General features: G+C 39.2%; 1 protein-coding gene across 6 annotated transcripts in view; it reads left to right on the top strand.

Annotated features, from left to right (window-relative positions):
- The window catches only part of LOC103147177 (potassium voltage-gated channel subfamily H member 7-like), a 62,044-nt gene that overhangs the window by 19,552 nt on the left and 25,277 nt on the right, over window positions 1-17,215 (top strand). For 2 of the 6 annotated variants that reach the window (XM_007565397.2, XM_016678195.1), the window contains exons 3-7: window positions 3,969-4,124; window positions 10,117-10,596; window positions 12,521-12,541; window positions 14,247-14,270; window positions 15,775-15,989. In XM_007565397.2, coding sequence (XP_007565459.1) covers window positions 3,969-4,124; window positions 10,117-10,596; window positions 12,521-12,541; window positions 14,247-14,270; window positions 15,775-15,989 — 896 coding nt within the window. The remainder of the gene's footprint in view (window positions 1-3,968; window positions 4,125-10,116; window positions 10,597-12,520; window positions 12,542-14,246; window positions 14,271-15,774; window positions 15,990-17,215) is intronic. The other 4 variants (XM_016678198.1, XM_007565398.2, XM_016678196.1 and 1 more) reach the window with 3 other exon arrangements.

The following is a 17,215-nucleotide window of genomic DNA, read 5'->3' as shown; positions in this document are numbered from 1 at the left end:
GGAGTGTTTGCATTAAATAAGAAACGCAACTAAAATGTCGTGAATAAGTTTGAATAGAACTAAAATACCTGTAGGTGAACTTTAACTAAGCCTTTTTACAAATAGAGACTTGGAAACAGTGGACTGCATGTTATGTACCACAGTGGAGGAGGCTGACAGAAATGCATTCCATGCTTTTCAGATGTTTTTTAAATCCACTTCCCCTTCACATTGTGCTACTTTTGTTGGTTTATCTGACAAAATACCAATAAATGCACTTTCTGGTTGCGACTTAATGTGAAACAGTTCAAGGAGAACAAACACTTTTCCCGGGCTCTGAACCAACCCCTCTGCCTCGCTCTGTGCCTTCACCCATCTTCTGTCTCTTACAATACTGCCGTTTGCTTCTCTTCTAAACTTTTTAGACAAACCAACTCATCAAATTTTAAAATGAAGGAAAACACATTTACTTCCCTGAGTAATAATTGGATGATACATTCTTTCCCCCCTGCCCCCGAGTCCTCGATCATTTGTCAAACTATACTCAAAAAGAATTGGGTCAAACCTGATTCATAGTTTGCAACCCTCAAAATTGGGTTATTTCTCATGTAAACGTATCAACAGATTCTAAATATAAACTGTTTCTAGTGTAAACAGTTGAAGATGATATGTATGACAGCACAGATACTCTAATCTCTACATTGTCTACAGACGATCAACCACTACATTCTGCAGATCATAATACTTAGAGGTCATGAATTATAAACACAGTTGGATTCCAACCATTCTATTTAAAGATGGTGTATTTCTATGCATGGAGCCACAAACACCAATTGTTTTAAAAAGTTTGACTTTCCTCTTTGTTTACAGAGATTAGTCTAAGGATTGAAACCAAAACTTCCAGTTCGGGAGCCCCAATAGTTTAATGCCAGGAAATAAATGCTGAGAAAATCAGATTTGTTGCAAAACTTCAAGTAGTTCACGTTCAGTTCTGTGGCAATAATCTTGTTAAGCTCAGTGTTAAAAAGTAACACAAACAGCTTTTTAGAGTAGTTGAGGCTGAAGCAGATTCTGACTGTGGACACTAATGACTTTAAGCTACAGAGCTATATAAGCACAGATGAGAAACAGAGAAATAAGAAAACAAGCATATACTAAAACCGATATTGTCACCACAGTAATTACCAATATTGTCAGAATTGCAAAAATATGCTAGCATTGCAAAGTCCCATAAATAGCATTGCCTTAACATAACCTGAAGGTAAATGCAGCCCTATTTGCTACAAGTTTTTTTTTTTTTTTTACCAAATCTAGAAAAATACAGTAGATTTTCACTTCCTGTGATTAGCATATTTCTGAAGCTGATTTTTATATTATTTGTGCTCCAAAGTAAATTTTATACTGCAAATAAAGTTCTTTTGTTTTAATTTCATGTTTCAACTTTTGTGAGTTGATAAAATGCCTCTGGCGGTAAAAGAATAAAACCAATACCTGACTCCTTGGTGCTGTTTATGCTCTATATATTGCATATATAGGATAGACATTTCTACAGCATAATGCAACGTATTCACTGTCGGATGTACCATTAAACAAATTGCAAAACAAGTAAATACATTTCTGATGCGTCACTTTCTTGATTTTCCACCTACAACTGAAGCGCTTGCTCCGATAAAGACTTTTGTTTGCAAATGCCAAGTTAAAAGAATTAAATTTGCATTTGTGTGGACTCTCATGTCAATGCAAATGTGGGGTTGTGTGTGAGCGTGCGCATCCTCAAACAATAATGTTTGACAGCGACAAAAGACCCGGTGATTTAAGCCTCTGTGCAGAAACCCAACGGAGGGAACCTGCTTCTAGGACTGGATCATGTAAATTTTCCCTGTGATTTGATTCCAGATAAGGATCTTACTTTGTTATTCAGGAGTTTGAGCCAAATGAACATTTGCTTCTCTCCTGAGCTCCTTCTTGTTTCCATGGAGATGCTCATCATTTTCATTTGCAAACAATGTGAATCAAATTATGACATGTTAGTCGCTGCGTTAACAGAGTTGCTGTACTGGTTCCTCCTTGGACTTTTTCACATTTTGTTTTAAGTTTGAGGGCTTTCAAATGAAAATCATAGCTATAAAAACACAGCAGTTAAGCAATAATGTCAAAGGAACATCAAAACAAGGATTGTTAGTATAGATATCCATGTTGTAGTTTCTATGTTTTCCAATTTATACGTTTCATAAACATGAGCATCAAGACGAATCCCAGATTTACTTGTCAAAGTAAATCTGTTGGGCCTCACCTTGACACTCAGACAACGGTTCTGAATGCTACGCTGCCATACAGGACATGTTTTAAAAAAAAAAAATCAAAACTACACCAGACCGTGTCTCCGCTTTCTTGTAGTTTATTTCGATGATACCATTACAGAGTTTACATCATCCAATCCTCGGTTTTCCACTAAATCCATAAGCATTTAACATCGTTAAAACTCTCAATTTTTTAACGTCTCCAGGCGTTAATAAATGTTGCTGTAAAAGTTGTTAAATTCCACTTTTCCAGCTGCTGGTGTGGATAAAGATCAGCTGATTGGGGTTATTCCTGTCACCTGGAAACAATAAAAACAAAAAGCTTCTGGGTTCTTTTATGCAATTGAGAAGAGTTGTGATAACACCTGTTACCCCCCCTCCTCTCTCCTACTCCACTGAAAAATAATGGCTTGATCCGTTCATGGTGTTGATGATTTACTATTAGGAGCAGCAAACTGCTTAGCCCAGCAGAACTGCAGCTCCCCAAAACATAAATCAAACTCCAGCCTGGTGGAACTGTTGCTTTAGGGCACAACACAAAAACGAGACACTGAACCAGTGGAATACAGGAAAATCACATAAGACTGGCTTTCTGCAATTAGTCTGTCACATTGGGTTTTTGTGCATTCACACACGCACACACACGCACATGCACACATGTTGTGTATCAGAAGATAGGATGTGGTTGAGTGTGTGTATGTGCAGCAGTTTGTCTCTGTTCCCCCCAAGAAAAGAAACGCAGTGGGCTGGGTGCCTGCTGGGTAAGCTATAAATAGCACTGTGGTGACAGCAAGACTTAGAGCCTAATGCGAGAGGGAGCGTCTTCCAGAGATGTCCATGTTGATTCCTTTTTTATTTATTTATTTTTAAACCTGACATACTTTTTCTGTTGCGGTAAAACCTGCCTGCTATTTTTGTTCCTTTACTCACAAGTTGGTTAGACTTTTGTCATGTTTCAACCACATGCTTCATTGTGTTTTATTGGTTAACGTAAGACTGCAGGAGGTAAGGTTTATAAAAAATGACTTTTGCATCTTTGTTAAAATTGTCACAGTGTAATAAGGCACATAATCTGTGAAAAAATTGAGCTCCTCCACCTGCTCTCAGTTCTCCTACTGCCACCTGCAGAAATGCACCGCCCTGTCAGAAACAGCCAATCAGAGCCATTAATTAATCAAGCTTATTTACGTGCAATTAAATGTGCTAATAGCAGAGACAAACTTCCTGTTCTAGGAAATCTGTTTATCCGCCATCATCTTTGCCCATGCTAATTAGCCTTAGCATTCGGGTCAGGCTCCATAGTGGGAACTAGGTTTAGCATAGCAGAGAGCACAGCACTCTGAACTAGTTGAAAATGTATATTCACCCTTTAAAAACATTTAATGCAAAAAGTATGAAAAGGGTCTTTAACTTAAGTATCAGAATTGTTTTTTGTTTATTTTGTTTTTGTCAGTTCTAGTCCCAGCACAACATATTCAGTTGTCCCTCTTCCTTTGCAGCCATTTTTGAATGTCAGAGTGTTAACACTCAGTCTGTACTCTGAGCACTGAATCAGTTTTAACTCAGTTGTTTTGGACAAAAAGAGCTTCTACATTTCATCACTCTATGAACACAAACTTTAGGACACAGATTAGTGCATAATTGTAAATAGATTTTTATTTATTTATTTTTTTTAATCTCCTGTCTTAGGTTCCAAGTTCCCCTGCACCACCCACATCATCCCGGTGAAGAACGAGGAGGGCGTGGTCATGATGTTCATCCTGAACTTCGATTACATCCTGGACGACGTCAGCTGCGACTCGCTGGAGAGACTCAACCACACGTCTCCCTCCAAAGCTGACCAGCGTGAGTAGAGACGACAAACTCTTCAGGGTGAAACTGGTGGTAGTCGGATAATGTGATATTTGGCATTAGCTTTCATTTAAGCTTTATGGATAATCAAAAGACACTCCTACAAGCTTGCAAATTTAAGTTCATTTAACCTTATTGTCTTTTAGATTTTTCTGCAATTATTGATTGTTCATAAATCACAATGTTGGGCAGCTTGTGCTCGTTGCAGCTGCAGGAATTGGTTGCTCGACAAATGCTTTGGCATGTTGACACCGGCCTTTAGCAGACACTGATGTTTGCCCGCTATCATCTCTAAGGTCTGGCCCAATTATAGCTCATACTCTGCCAGGAAGGCCTGATGAACTACTTGAAGTGCGCTGTGAGAGTTGCTGTGGTGTAATGGTGTACAATGCCATTCCCCAGAGGTTCACTCCTCCTCCTCCTGATCCTGTAAAAGTCTGTCTCTTTTTGCTCTTTCCATCTTTGATACAGAAAACAGCAGTAAGGAGGACCAGAGGTCACCTCAGGATGACTGTAATTGGACAGAGCTCTTAACAAGCTGCTCTGCCTAATGAGGCGTGATGTGAAGAACAGGCAGTGTGTTGAGTTTACAGTATAATGAAGAGGTTTTATTGTTGTTATTCTTGTGCACAGTCTGGCAAATAGTATATATGAGTGTGCAGATTTGACTTTGGGAATGTGTCCTGCTGGTACGTCTCAAAAAATTTAAATATTGTGGAAAAAGTTCTTATTTATTGTCACTCCTTTCAAAAAGTAAAGCTCATATAGATTCATTACTCTTAGAGTGAAATGTTTTAAGCTTTTACTTATTGTAATTTTGAAGAATATGGTGTTCAGATAACGAAAACCCGAAATTACATGTCTCAGGAAATTAGAATATTTTATATAAAATAAAAAATGATACTTTCTGGCTTCTTATTATCTGTAAGCCATAATTCTGCCCTGGTCAGAGTTGATAGGAAGCAAGACGAAGACTCTAAATATGCTTCAAACATAAGTTAAGTGTTTGCAGAAGTCTAAAACATTTAACGTATATAGACACTGTAAATCTGATTGATAATATGGTGACTTTTCAAGGTAGTTGGTAGCACTAGATTTTATCTGGAGGTAACAGAATAAAGGGGGTTGAATACAAATGCTCTCAACACTTTTTTATTTGCAAGAAGTTTTAAACCATTTTAAAACCACCACCCTTATCCTGAACAAAGGAGCTTCTATGGATGTAAGCTGATATTTTTTTAAGTGTTGCACTTTTATAGGTTTGCTCCAGTAATGATCCAAGTGTTACATGATCTCATTTTGGGTGATGCATTAGCTGCACTAATTGATTTTTGCATCCATTCCGCAACCCCCATGGACTCGCGTTATATTTTAATGTAGCAAACCGGGACCACTTCCTCAGAGCTACATAATTATGCACTTAGTAAGTACATTTTATTTATACCTTTCACAGGTCAGAAAACCACAAAGTGCTTTACAATAGGAACAAATATTAAAAACACAGAAGAACTCATTAAAACAGAACACATCAGATAAGGTCATCCAGCATAAAACTAGTCAAAAGCACAAAGATTAAAAGCACAATCTGGGGGCTTCCACTCTAAAAGATGAATCCTCTCTGGTCTTTCGTGGTCGAGGAACCTTTAAATGCCTTAGACTGGAAGATCTCGGACCACGAGAAGAGATGTTGGTCTCTAAAAGTTTTGAGATGTCTGCTGGGGCTTGACCGCACAGCGCTCTGAAAGTAAATACTAAAATTTTAACATACCTGCAGCCGATTTAGAGATTAAAACTGTGCCGTCTCTTTCGTGTGCTGGTAAAAAGCTTTGCAGCGGTATTTTGAACTGACTGGAGACGATCAAGATCTTCCTTATACAAATGAATAAAAAAGCTGCTGCAAAAGTCGAGGCACGAACTGAGCTGGGGGCACGGCTGCAGCCAAGATAAGTGGAAAAGAGACTTTCATCTGTTCAAGAAACTATAGAGAAAATGTCTTGCCATCTTACTGTTGAGGACAAAGTGACAAAGATCTTAATTTTTTTAAAGGTGTCTTGTGGTTTGATAAAGCCAAGATTGAAGTATTTGGCCATAATTACCTGTGTTGCATTTGGATGAAAAAAAGAGAAGCTTGGAAGGCTGAGAATAAAATCCCAACTGGGAGCAAAGGGTCATGTTTGTGTGCGTGGTTTGACTGGTGCACTTCTCAATATGAATGACATTATTAGGAAACGACATGAGGAGATGTTGAAGTACATCTTAAGACATCTTGGGCACAAGAGAGGGTGAACAGGCGTGAAAGAGAACCACAGCAGCTGAAAATGTAACAACTTTGGTGCCCAATCTAAGCGTGTCTATTGGACCATCAGATGTGAAAACAACCTAAAACATCTGACCCAAGACAGAGAGATTAAAGGCAATTCTACCAAATTATGTAAACTTTAGAAATTAAAGAAAGTCATAAAAGAATCTGTATAAAAGCTGGCCTATTGTAGCATTTAATAAATAGAAGTGTTTGGTAACCTTTAAGACTTAAAATGTGAAACATTTAAGTAGATTTCATTGTCAGAAAGTTGGGAGGAAATATTTTTACAGAACATTTGAATATCTAGATATATTTTATGCTCATTTCAAACCCAGATAGGGTTCATCGCATTGTGGCGCCTTTATTCTCATTTGCATTTTCCCGCCTTTGGGAAATGTGTAATGAAAGGAAAAGAGTTAAAATTAACTTCCATTACTTTGGGCTCAGTGCAATAACACCCTTATTTTCTCTTTAATAAATGAGAGCAGGGCAAAGCAGAATAATCTGTATAATTGGAGGACAGGGAGCTCAGGTAAACACTGCTGTAGGTAAAATAATGCTTCATGCAAATCATTTAAGCACGTTCACAGCACAACTGCTGTAGTTAAGTCTGATGTCAGCAGAAATCAAACTGGAGGCAGAAACAAAAGGACATTAGCGTTTTTTTGGCCTTCTTTTTTAAACAGCTTTCCTTTCTTTTTTGGGCTTCTCCCCTGTCGACTGAATCATGCTCGTGTTACAGAAGGACATTTCTCTCCCCAACTGAAGGCCCAATTAATATTCAATGCAAATATTACTCTCCGGTATCATAGCAACAAGGGCCACTGTGTGTCCACTGGTTGTGTAAAGCTGCCTGGTGGAGCAGGGAAAGAATGAGAAGACAGAGGAGAGAAGAGACGCTCTCAAACACTTTACACGCCGAAAACCCAGGAAGTTTACTCAGGGCAGCTGCTCCTGCAAGCTTCAAATTGGCTGTTTTTGTATGGGAATAGAAGACTTTTGTAAGCACACATTATTATTGTGCATCTGACTTAAGATCTCATTTTAAAAATGCATGGCTTATGGAGTGAATTTATTGATTATTGACGATTTTGCAGTTGCAATGTTTCCATGAAATAAAAAAATGCATCCAAAATCGCACGTGAATACATTTGTTTATGCAATAGGTCATGAAACAGCATAGGATCTACCACTTCCTGTCGTCATCTTCATCGTTTCTACCAGTAGCAACATCCGGTTGTTGACCACACGATTTGTGTGACGTCAAAAAGTATTTCCATTGCAGTTTTGCGAAATACAATAATTTCGACACAGCCGAAAATCCGCCTCATCTTAGCGCAAAAACCTTGTATCGAAAAACATGAGTTTTTTTTTATTTTTAAATTGCCATTTCTGCCAGTGGAACAGGTACTTTTTCAGTAATATTATGGAGTTATTTACCTATTGTCCTACTTCTAGTTGAAAAGTTACTTGTAAGCTTGTTTCATCTTACTTCAAGTGTACTTCCATATTTGCACAAGAAATTATACAAAAATTGCTTTTTTGCAGTGCATGTCTGTATTTTATGCAGACATGCATAAAATATGTATGTCTGCAAAATGATGGGTATTATATGGAATACCCATCATCTGGCGCTTCAGGAACAAAAGATGACTTTATTTTGGAGGAACGCCCTGAAACTGTTATAAAAACCCTGAACTTAATTTCAACCGCAAAATAGTAACGCTGCAGTGAAGTCAGGATGTTGGATGCTCAGGTCTGATCTGCATTAGCAGAGTTATTATTAGAACAATTAAATTAATTTGCTCACTAAGAAGTCACACCTCCTCACTGTGCAGGGCTGTAGATCGTTCCCTCCCTTGCTGTTTACTAGAATAAATTAAGCAGAGGTTGAACTAGGCCACACAACGTTGGTTGGCTGGATTTAGTTGCTCTTCATAATTTGTATATAGAATACTTCTTGTTGGCATTTCTCACTTTGAGTGCAAATGGTTTTTGCTTTCATTATGGCAGGAAGACTTGTGTTTGGGAGCTGAAACACAAATGCAATATGTATGCCATATGTTCACGCGGCTAAATGATTCACTAGACGGAGGCCACGATTTGTTCTCCATATGCTTAAATCCTCAAGCGTTGCTGTCATAACATGACTGCACATAATGTAAAATGCAGAAAAGTGTGTTTTGTAAATACTGTTTGTCAGTGAACAGGCAGCTCAGCATTTATCCTAAAGTTAGTCTTACGCTTCACAACTGTTCCTGAGAGCAGAGTTGTCTTACATTTATCCTCTATGACTTTGTAACACTGGGCTTTAACTCTCCAGAGGCTATCAGTCACTCATTAAAACACTGAACGTAATCCTTTAAAGGATCCCCATCTCAGTGCACCGCTGCATTATAAAATTTCAGTAAATGTTCCCCCCACCCCACTATGAATAATTAAAGGGAAATTGAAGATTGAACTTGAGCCCGAAGCACAATAGGCATTTGTTTTGATCTGAGCTTTTCAGATTGCAGCAGCAGCACCAGGCTTTCTGGTGCCATTAGCCAATACCTAAAATATCAGGTCTGGGGACTTTATTAAAGTTCTGTTTTAAGCACACTGGAAACGGCAGTACAAGGTCAAAACATGCAATGTTAATCTCATTCTGTTTTTTTCCCTCAGTAGTTAAGTAGTGCTCTTTATTTTTAACTTTCTTTCTTCTACCTTTTACTAGAGTTTTATGTGATAGACCAACCTAAATAGTATATTAGTCAAAATGTTCTAAAATGCACTTTGTAATCTTGCAGGTCCCTTTTGCAGTAAATGTGGTACAACCTTTACTTATTCATCTTTTCAAAATAGGTCAAGATTAGTCAGATAGGATGGAGAGTGTCTTTGCACATTTATTTCAAGTTTTGAAAAAAGATTCTTGGTTGAATTTAGGTCTGAACTTTGACTAGGCCGTTTCAGCAGATGAACATATGTGATCCAAGCCAGTGTTTCTCAATTCCAATCCTCAGGGATCACAGCCCTGCATGTTTTAGATGTTTCCCCTCTGCCACACAAGTGTCTTGAATAGGTGGGTGATTAACAGGCTTCTGCCTCACTTGGTGGCATACAGAGGAGGTCATGCATGTTTGAATCAGGGGTTTGAGAACAGAGACACATCTAAAATAAACAGGGCAGTGGTCCCTGAGGACCGTAATTGAGAAACATGGATCTGAATGAAGTAGTCTTTACTCTTTGCTCTGGATCATCGTTATTGTGGGAAGGTTAAGAGTTTACTATTTAAGGCCGTAAGGATTTAATGATGGCTTTCTTCTTGCCACTATTCCAGTAGAGTTGTAACTTGACAAACCTTTAAGGGTTTATGGGGTAGTCATGCTTGCATTTCTACATTCTAAATGTCATCTTCAGGGTTGCTTAAGTCCTGTCGTCAAGAGCTCCACCCTTTAACTTTTAGATGCATTCCTTATCTAGCAAAAATGAATTGTTCATTACCAGTCCTCTGCAGAGCTGAGTTACTGCTTGTCAGGCAATTCAGCCTTTTGACTCAAGTGTTTTAGAGCAGGAATGCAACTAAAAGCATTCCTGCTCTACATGCAGGAGTTTTGAGACATTCTAGCCTTAGCATTTTAGCAAGAGATTGCCAGAACACGAAGAATCTTAACAGTGCTGTTCTTCTACCTTTTCTCCCATCAGGTAGAGGGAGGTTCTTCCGCTTCCGTTTCCCAGCCTTACCGCTACTGGGCATCAGCAAGCAGTCCCTTCCTCAAGAGGACCCAGACGCGGTCATGGTGGACTCTCCTCGACACAGTGATGGCTCGGTGGTCACACGCGACTACCAACTCCCCACCACTCGCGAGAGCTGCAGTCCATCCTATGCCAACGACACTCGCGCTCTCATCGGCCCCAGCCATTGTTCAACGCCGGTATCGGGCCCCTTAGACCACTCATCCCCCAAGGGTCCCTGGAATCGGATGTACCAGGGCCAGGCCGTTGCCCAGACCCAACACCAGAGCCAAGAAGACACTCTTACTGCAGCGCCGTCAATCCCGGGCCTCACTCCGACTGCCTCTAGAGAGACCGTGTGCAGTATTCGTAGAGCCTCTTCTGTACATGACATTGAAGGCTTTGGCTCCAAGTACAAAACTACATTCAGGGACAGGCATGCCAGTGAAGGTAAGTTTTACCCAACTAAATCCACTATTAGTTGATTGGTTACTAAGGCAGTTACTGTAGTCTGTGGAGAAATTTTTAAATCTCAGTAGGAGCTGAATTTTTATGCCTCTAACCAGCTCAGTCGCAATCAAATTAGCTGCCGGTGTAAGTTACTGCCCCTGAGAGTTGGAATATTCACAAGAGTCACTCTTAGTTCTTCAAAATTTGTTATGATGCAGCTAAATAACACTCAAAAAAAAAACAACTGGAAACATAGCTAAGGCATGTGCTGGTTATTACTTTCAAGAGCAACAGAGATGTGCAGAACTTTAGGGAAAAAGTCTATGATAATATGAGAAGAGGTTGCTGAAGGTAGGTCAAGAAGAGAAGTGGCCCTTCTACAGCAGCAGTTAGGTTTCACAAAGACAAAGAGCATCCAAGTGATGTTTGTTTCTCGAGTGTTGATGGAGAAGTGTAACAAAGTCAGTCTCCATTGCGTCTTTGTGGCGTTAGAGAAAGTACATGATAGGGTGCCAAGGAAGAAGGTCCTGTGTTCAGAAGTCAGGTCTAACAGGGATCATTTGTGAGGGTGGTGAAAGTCATGTTCTAGGACAGCTAGACAACAGTGAGATGTGAGGTAAGATGAGTTGAAAGTGCTTCCTTGTTTGCAGTGATGATGTATAAGTTGATAAAAGACCAGAGGGAGCAGTCCCCATGGATTATATTTGCAGACAACATTGTCATCTGTAGTAAGAGTTCTAGAAAGAAGGGAGCTAGGAGTCAATGGAGAAAATAAGGAAATGATTTGTGAATGAGAGAGAAACGCAATGTAGCTTCAAGTGCTAGAGGCATAAAGCATGGATGAGTTAAGTGCTGGGGTCAAACATTCATAACAAGAGGCAGCGCACAAGACGGATCAAGAAGAAGGTGCAGGCAGCATGAATTGGATAAAGAAAAGTGTAATGGGTAGTTAAAGATCAGTACCTGCAAGAGTTGGAGTAAAGCTTTACAAGATGGCATTATTATTGGATCTGCTACTATGTTGTGCTGTTAAAAACACTTTAATAGGTTCAGCTGAGACGGTTTGGGCATATGAAGAGGACAGATGGTGAATATTTTGTCAAAGGATTATTGAGTGTGGTGGCAGGAAGGTAGAAAAAAGAAGACCACAGAGGAGGCTCAGAGATGTACTGAATGATGATGTAAAATCCTAGAAGTTATTTGCTATATGAGAGCAAATAATAATCCTAATTTTAAAAAGCAACATCAGAATGTTCCAAAACTCTTACAGGAAAAAGCTCTAAAAGTAAAACAGAAGCAAAGCCCTCCCCAACATGTGCACATCAAATATGTAGATATTTTGAGACTGCATTGAAATAACACTTTAACTGATGAATACTAACTAAATTTTGTACATAATAAATTGCTCCTTTAGATTGTCACAGGGTAGGGTAGGTAGGACAGAAGAGAAAGGTCCATAGGATGAGATAGAGGCCAGTAATCCACTGTGGAGACTGCCTGAAGTGGGAAGAAATAGAAACTCAGTGTGCTTTCAACGAAAAATAATTTAACAATGATTAAACTTAATTTTACATACAAACATGAAGATATTTAAATATTTATTGCCAAAAAAAACTTGATAATTTGTCTTCTTTTTTCACCTGCAAAAATGTAAAAATATGCATACTGTGTGTCACTGATCATCTTTAGATTTCTGTCATGGTCATTTTTCCTCTAAAGTTGATAGTTAAAGTGCAGATTCAGCACAATCAGTCTACTTCACCCATTAAGTGTGATTTTCATTGTAGTCTCAGAGAACAGCTGACACACTGATATGTGCGCTTCACTCCAATGAACTCTCCATAGGCCGTGATTTCAGGTCTGATGCCACATTTATTCCTATTTCTTCACTCACCTGCAGTTCCCCTGTCTCTTTCCTCCTCAGACAATGGTCGCAATATCAAAGGTAACCAACAGCAGCTTGCTGCATCCTGGACTTATGCTTCTTTTGGCACGCCTGTTGGACAAGACATGTATAACGCGCAAAGCCTGCTTCTTTGCATGAATTTCTCCACAGAGGATTTCTGTTGAATGCAAATGCCTTTGTGGATGACTGACAGTGTGTTTGTAAGTTCTCGAAAGACTGGCACAGCACTAATTGACGTAGTGTGAGTGTACACGACCGGCCTGACCCTCGCCAGTCGCTTGGGGAGGGCTCAGTAAAGAGAACACACACTGACCCGTGCACGCGCATGCATGAAACAACACTTTCTATTTCTCTCCTGCTTGTTGTCTATTGAAGAAAATCAATGAAGCTTTCCGCGGTGAAACCTCCCACTGTCTTTAACCTCAGTTTTTTTGTTTTTTCTCTGTGCACCCTTTGAATCTATGCTGCCACATCTAAATGAATAGAAACCTGGCGGTGTTTCCATTTAAAGTCGATACACACACACACACACACCCACACACTACACAGTTATTTAAAAAACAAAAGCTTCACAAACACACTTCTTATTCTGGATTTTATAGGACATGCTACTTATTTGCTGCCTACAGCAGTTTATTCATACACACTTTCAGAGGTTCAACATTGTGTCACATTATAACCACAAACTTTAATGTATGTATTGAGTATTATTTATACATGAGAGACAAACACAAAGCAGTGCATAACTGAAGTGGAAGCAAACGGATCCATGGTTTAAATGCTTATAACAAACTGAAAAGTATGGCATGCATATGCAATCACTTGATTTCAGCTTTGGGCTTCGAGACACGTTTTTTGTCCTTTGCTGTTTCCAAAATAGTGAAAGCTCAATCAAATTTGAAGAGTCTGTGAGCAGCAGTTGGATTTATGTTTGTATAAATTCAAACATATGATTATCCTTTAATGTAAACTATGGCAGCCCAGGTTATTTGTTTCATCTGGTTGTCCTACTGGATACAAAACCTTTTTCACGGTATCAATTTGTTTGCAACATTTAAGATGTTTTTCTATGACTGGCCAACAGTATTGAATTATATCAGCCTGCATTTAAAATCTCCAACATAAAATAACAAATACTCCACTCCAGAGTTAAGTCCAGCTCCATATTTCTATCCAGCAGCGCTTATATCCCTCAAGCAGACCTGTTGGTAAATAATAAATCAGTCTGCTGCTCTCGCATACCTACTGTTCTGAGTAAGCTAACTTGATCAAACCATTTCTAACATTCCTCACTACAAAATAAGTAACAAAAGTATGCACGATGCTGATATTGTATTGGATAAATATCTGTATCAGCTGATATTCAAAGCTGCAATATTTGTATGGTAGTTGAAGTGAAAAATTTGAATCGGGACATGAAAGCCATGCATCTTACTTGCACTTTATACTTATGCCTACTTTGAAACACCACTTAGAATCCCATTAAAGTTCAAAACTTGTGGTTTCAGTGTGGCAAAATGTAGAAAAAAAAGCCTGATTCTTTATTTACATTGAACATTAAGTTCTAGAAGTGTACCTGGCAGCATCAGGTCTCTAATTTCGTTATCGAAGAATCAGCCAAAGTGACTGTCTGATAATAGCACAATGTTGATGTTGTTTACACCCATGACCCTACAGTCCAATCAGCGTCCATAATCCCACTTTCCCCTCTACCTCCTATTTCTTCTCTCCCCTGGTCTGCTAGTATCGCGCTCCTGGATGGCTGGGGGTATGGCTTCAGCTTTATCTTTTAAGTTATTCTTTATGACTGCTGTGATGTACCCTGACTGTGGCATGCATTGAAGCTGCGCATGCAATCTCTCACCCTCAGCTGTCTGTTTCCCTGTCCTTGACTCTCAATCACTGTAACATTCTTGGTGAAAAGGGAAGCAAAGCAGAGCAGCCTTCCTTTGCTGGCTCACACAACTGAATCAGCAAGTCTGTTTTTTCACTTTCGATCATTCTCATTGGGCCACATGTCGGTGTGCGTGTCTGTATGATGGTGTCATATTCTTGAAGAGTTGTATGCTTTTGTAGGAGGCCAGAAACTTCATGTCTGCTAGGCAGTTCTTTTTTTAAATGGTGTAAAATCCTGGAAAGTATAACACGCTTGGATAAGGAAGCATTACATAATGGAAGTTTACATAATCTCAACTTTGGCATGGTTAGTCATATTAAGTTTGGCCTTTAATGATTTATTTGGACTGTTTTTGTTGCTTTTTTTCAGGGTGGAAGATTATACAACATTTAATTTTAATGAATTTTAAAAACAACATTAAGCGTGTAAGTTTGAATCGGTGGATTTGTGTAATCCACATGGGGTAAAATTCACCCAAATAATTTGATGAAGGTTTTCAAATTTGTGTTAACTTCTACATTCAGATCTTTCACCCAAAGGATCACAGACAAACCATCCGGAGACCAGAACTGGGTGATTTTTAGCTTCACTGGCCCGTCTGAAACCCAAAAATCCACCGCACCCTAAATGCTAACACGTCGCCAAGCAACAACACTCTTCAGTGTGAACGTTGTTGCTGAGGGAAGAACAAGACTCAAAGTTGTTTATGTTCAATGTCAGTGAGGTGTTTAAAATGAAGGCAGATTGCATTCAAGGTTTAGGAAGCTATTTGAATGTTTTCTATTGTTGATTGTTTATTTATGCTGCTGCAGCACAGAGACTTGGGTGGTGGCTGGAAATTTTGCTCCTTTGTCGTTTTATACTTCTACAATTGTCGATTTGTGCCAGACTTTGTGTGGTACAACAAGAAGTGACACAGGAAGTGGATTTGAACAGAATCTGTTCAAATAAATCAATAAAAATCAATAAACCATGAAAACCTTGATGCCCATGATGAGTCTGTGTAAACTTCTGACTGCAAATGTATGTTCAAGCTCCATCAGACAATGACTTGTTTTCAGTGTTGGGTTGCATTCTTTGATTTTTGTCCTGACAGTTGACATTACCTTTTAATGAGGAGTTTTAAGCAGCCTGTTAATTCGAGATGGGTCAGTCAGAGGGTGTAGAGTTTGTATTTCGGTGTCTGTCTGTAATATCAGTGTTGTGTTGTGGTTCCACATACACCAACAGCGAGGACCTCTCCATTCTCACTCCCTGTGTCACGACACAAATGACCCAGCCCGGCTGTTTTCTGATGTCCACAGTTCACAATCCTAACAAAAATCTGGGCCACCGTCGATCGGCGCAGTCCTCACCCCATCGCTTTCTCTTTCAGGGCCACTCAGCCACATCAAGTCCAGCCTGCTGGGCTCCACCTCCGACTCCAACCTCAACAGGTACAGCACCATTAACAAGATCCCCCTCATCACCCTCAACTTCTCTGAAGCCAACAATGAAAAGAAGTGTCCCTCCCCTCCTTCTTCTGAGAAGACCATCATTGCCCCAAAAGTCAAAGACCGCACACATAATGTCACAGACAAAGTTACACAGGTAGGGTTATGGATTTTCTTTTTTTCTTTTTTTTAAACGGGGGTAACGTTCCTTTTTAGTGAAATCTTGAGCTCTGCCAGCAGTAACAGTGGGTCTCATTATGATACCACAAGTTTGAAATCTGTTTTTTATGTAAAATGGATTTTTTTTATTTATTTTTTTACTTTACATCATGTTATAATGTTATTCCCTCATCAAAAGTGTGACTTTGATTTTTTTATGCACATTTGGGAAGTCCTTTAATCTCCCATGGCAACCATCCATAAAAACATTGTTAAAGGGTTAACAGAGGAACGATGCTGTGATGACTTCTGGAAGCGAGAGTGTTGGAAAAAGCAAGAGTTTCTTAAAGAGACAGAAGCCTAATTTCAAGGCATGAAATTATGAAGTAAAATTTAATCTAAGTCATATTTGATATATTCTGCATTTTTCTAAGAACTGAAGGTAATAGTGTCTTGATTGTGATATAAAATGGCACTTTGTGGCTGGAAAACAGATGTTCAAATTCACAGGATGACAGAATCTGGCTGTGAATTTCATTTTTTACTTGAGTTACTTATGAAGTAAAGTCAAAATTAATTACATTTGCTTTCTTTTCTGTTTCATATATTAACAAACTGTAAATACTTTTTGCTTCCCTATTTTTAGTAGTTTGTGTCATCGGGATTGTGCTCGACCAGCACAAGGTACTGCATAGTTGAAGAAAGTGAGGGTAAAATGCCTCATTTTTATTTTATTTTTTTTTACTAATAAATCTAAAGAATTGTAGCATGGACTTGCATTCAGCTTTCTTTTCTCTGATTCCACTGGATTTTGTCTTCACCTAATTAGTAAATAGAGACCATTAGACTTCCACTACACAAGTTCGGCCATTTAAAGGACAAAATGAAAGTCATTGTTGAAAGAAAGCCATAAGAAGTCCCATTTACAGTTTACCACAAGCAATAGATACATGGAAGAAGCCGGAGTATGCTGAAGGAAACAAACCAGACTACAGTGGGTAATCTGATGTGGGCAGATTGAATCCACAGTCTCATCTGTCCGCTTTGAGTCTGAGGATACTTAATTGAAACTTAAGGGGGCTAATATGTAAAAACCGCAGAGGTGTCTTTCATTTGCAGTGAACAAGTTGGGATACTCTTACAGCTGCCAGACAGCATCCACAGCTTCAGGCAGATTTCTAGAGTTACAGTCGCGTACGGAGGTCATCACCTCGGTTCCTGGCA

This window comes from Poecilia formosa, unplaced genomic scaffold (assembly GCF_000485575.1).
Source record: "Poecilia formosa unplaced genomic scaffold, Poecilia_formosa-5.1.2 Scaffold175, whole genome shotgun sequence".
NCBI classification, from domain to species: domain Eukaryota; kingdom Metazoa; phylum Chordata; class Actinopteri; order Cyprinodontiformes; family Poeciliidae; genus Poecilia; species Poecilia formosa.
Note: the sequence above shows the minus strand (reverse complement) of the source record. Positions and strands in the feature narration are given on the sequence as shown.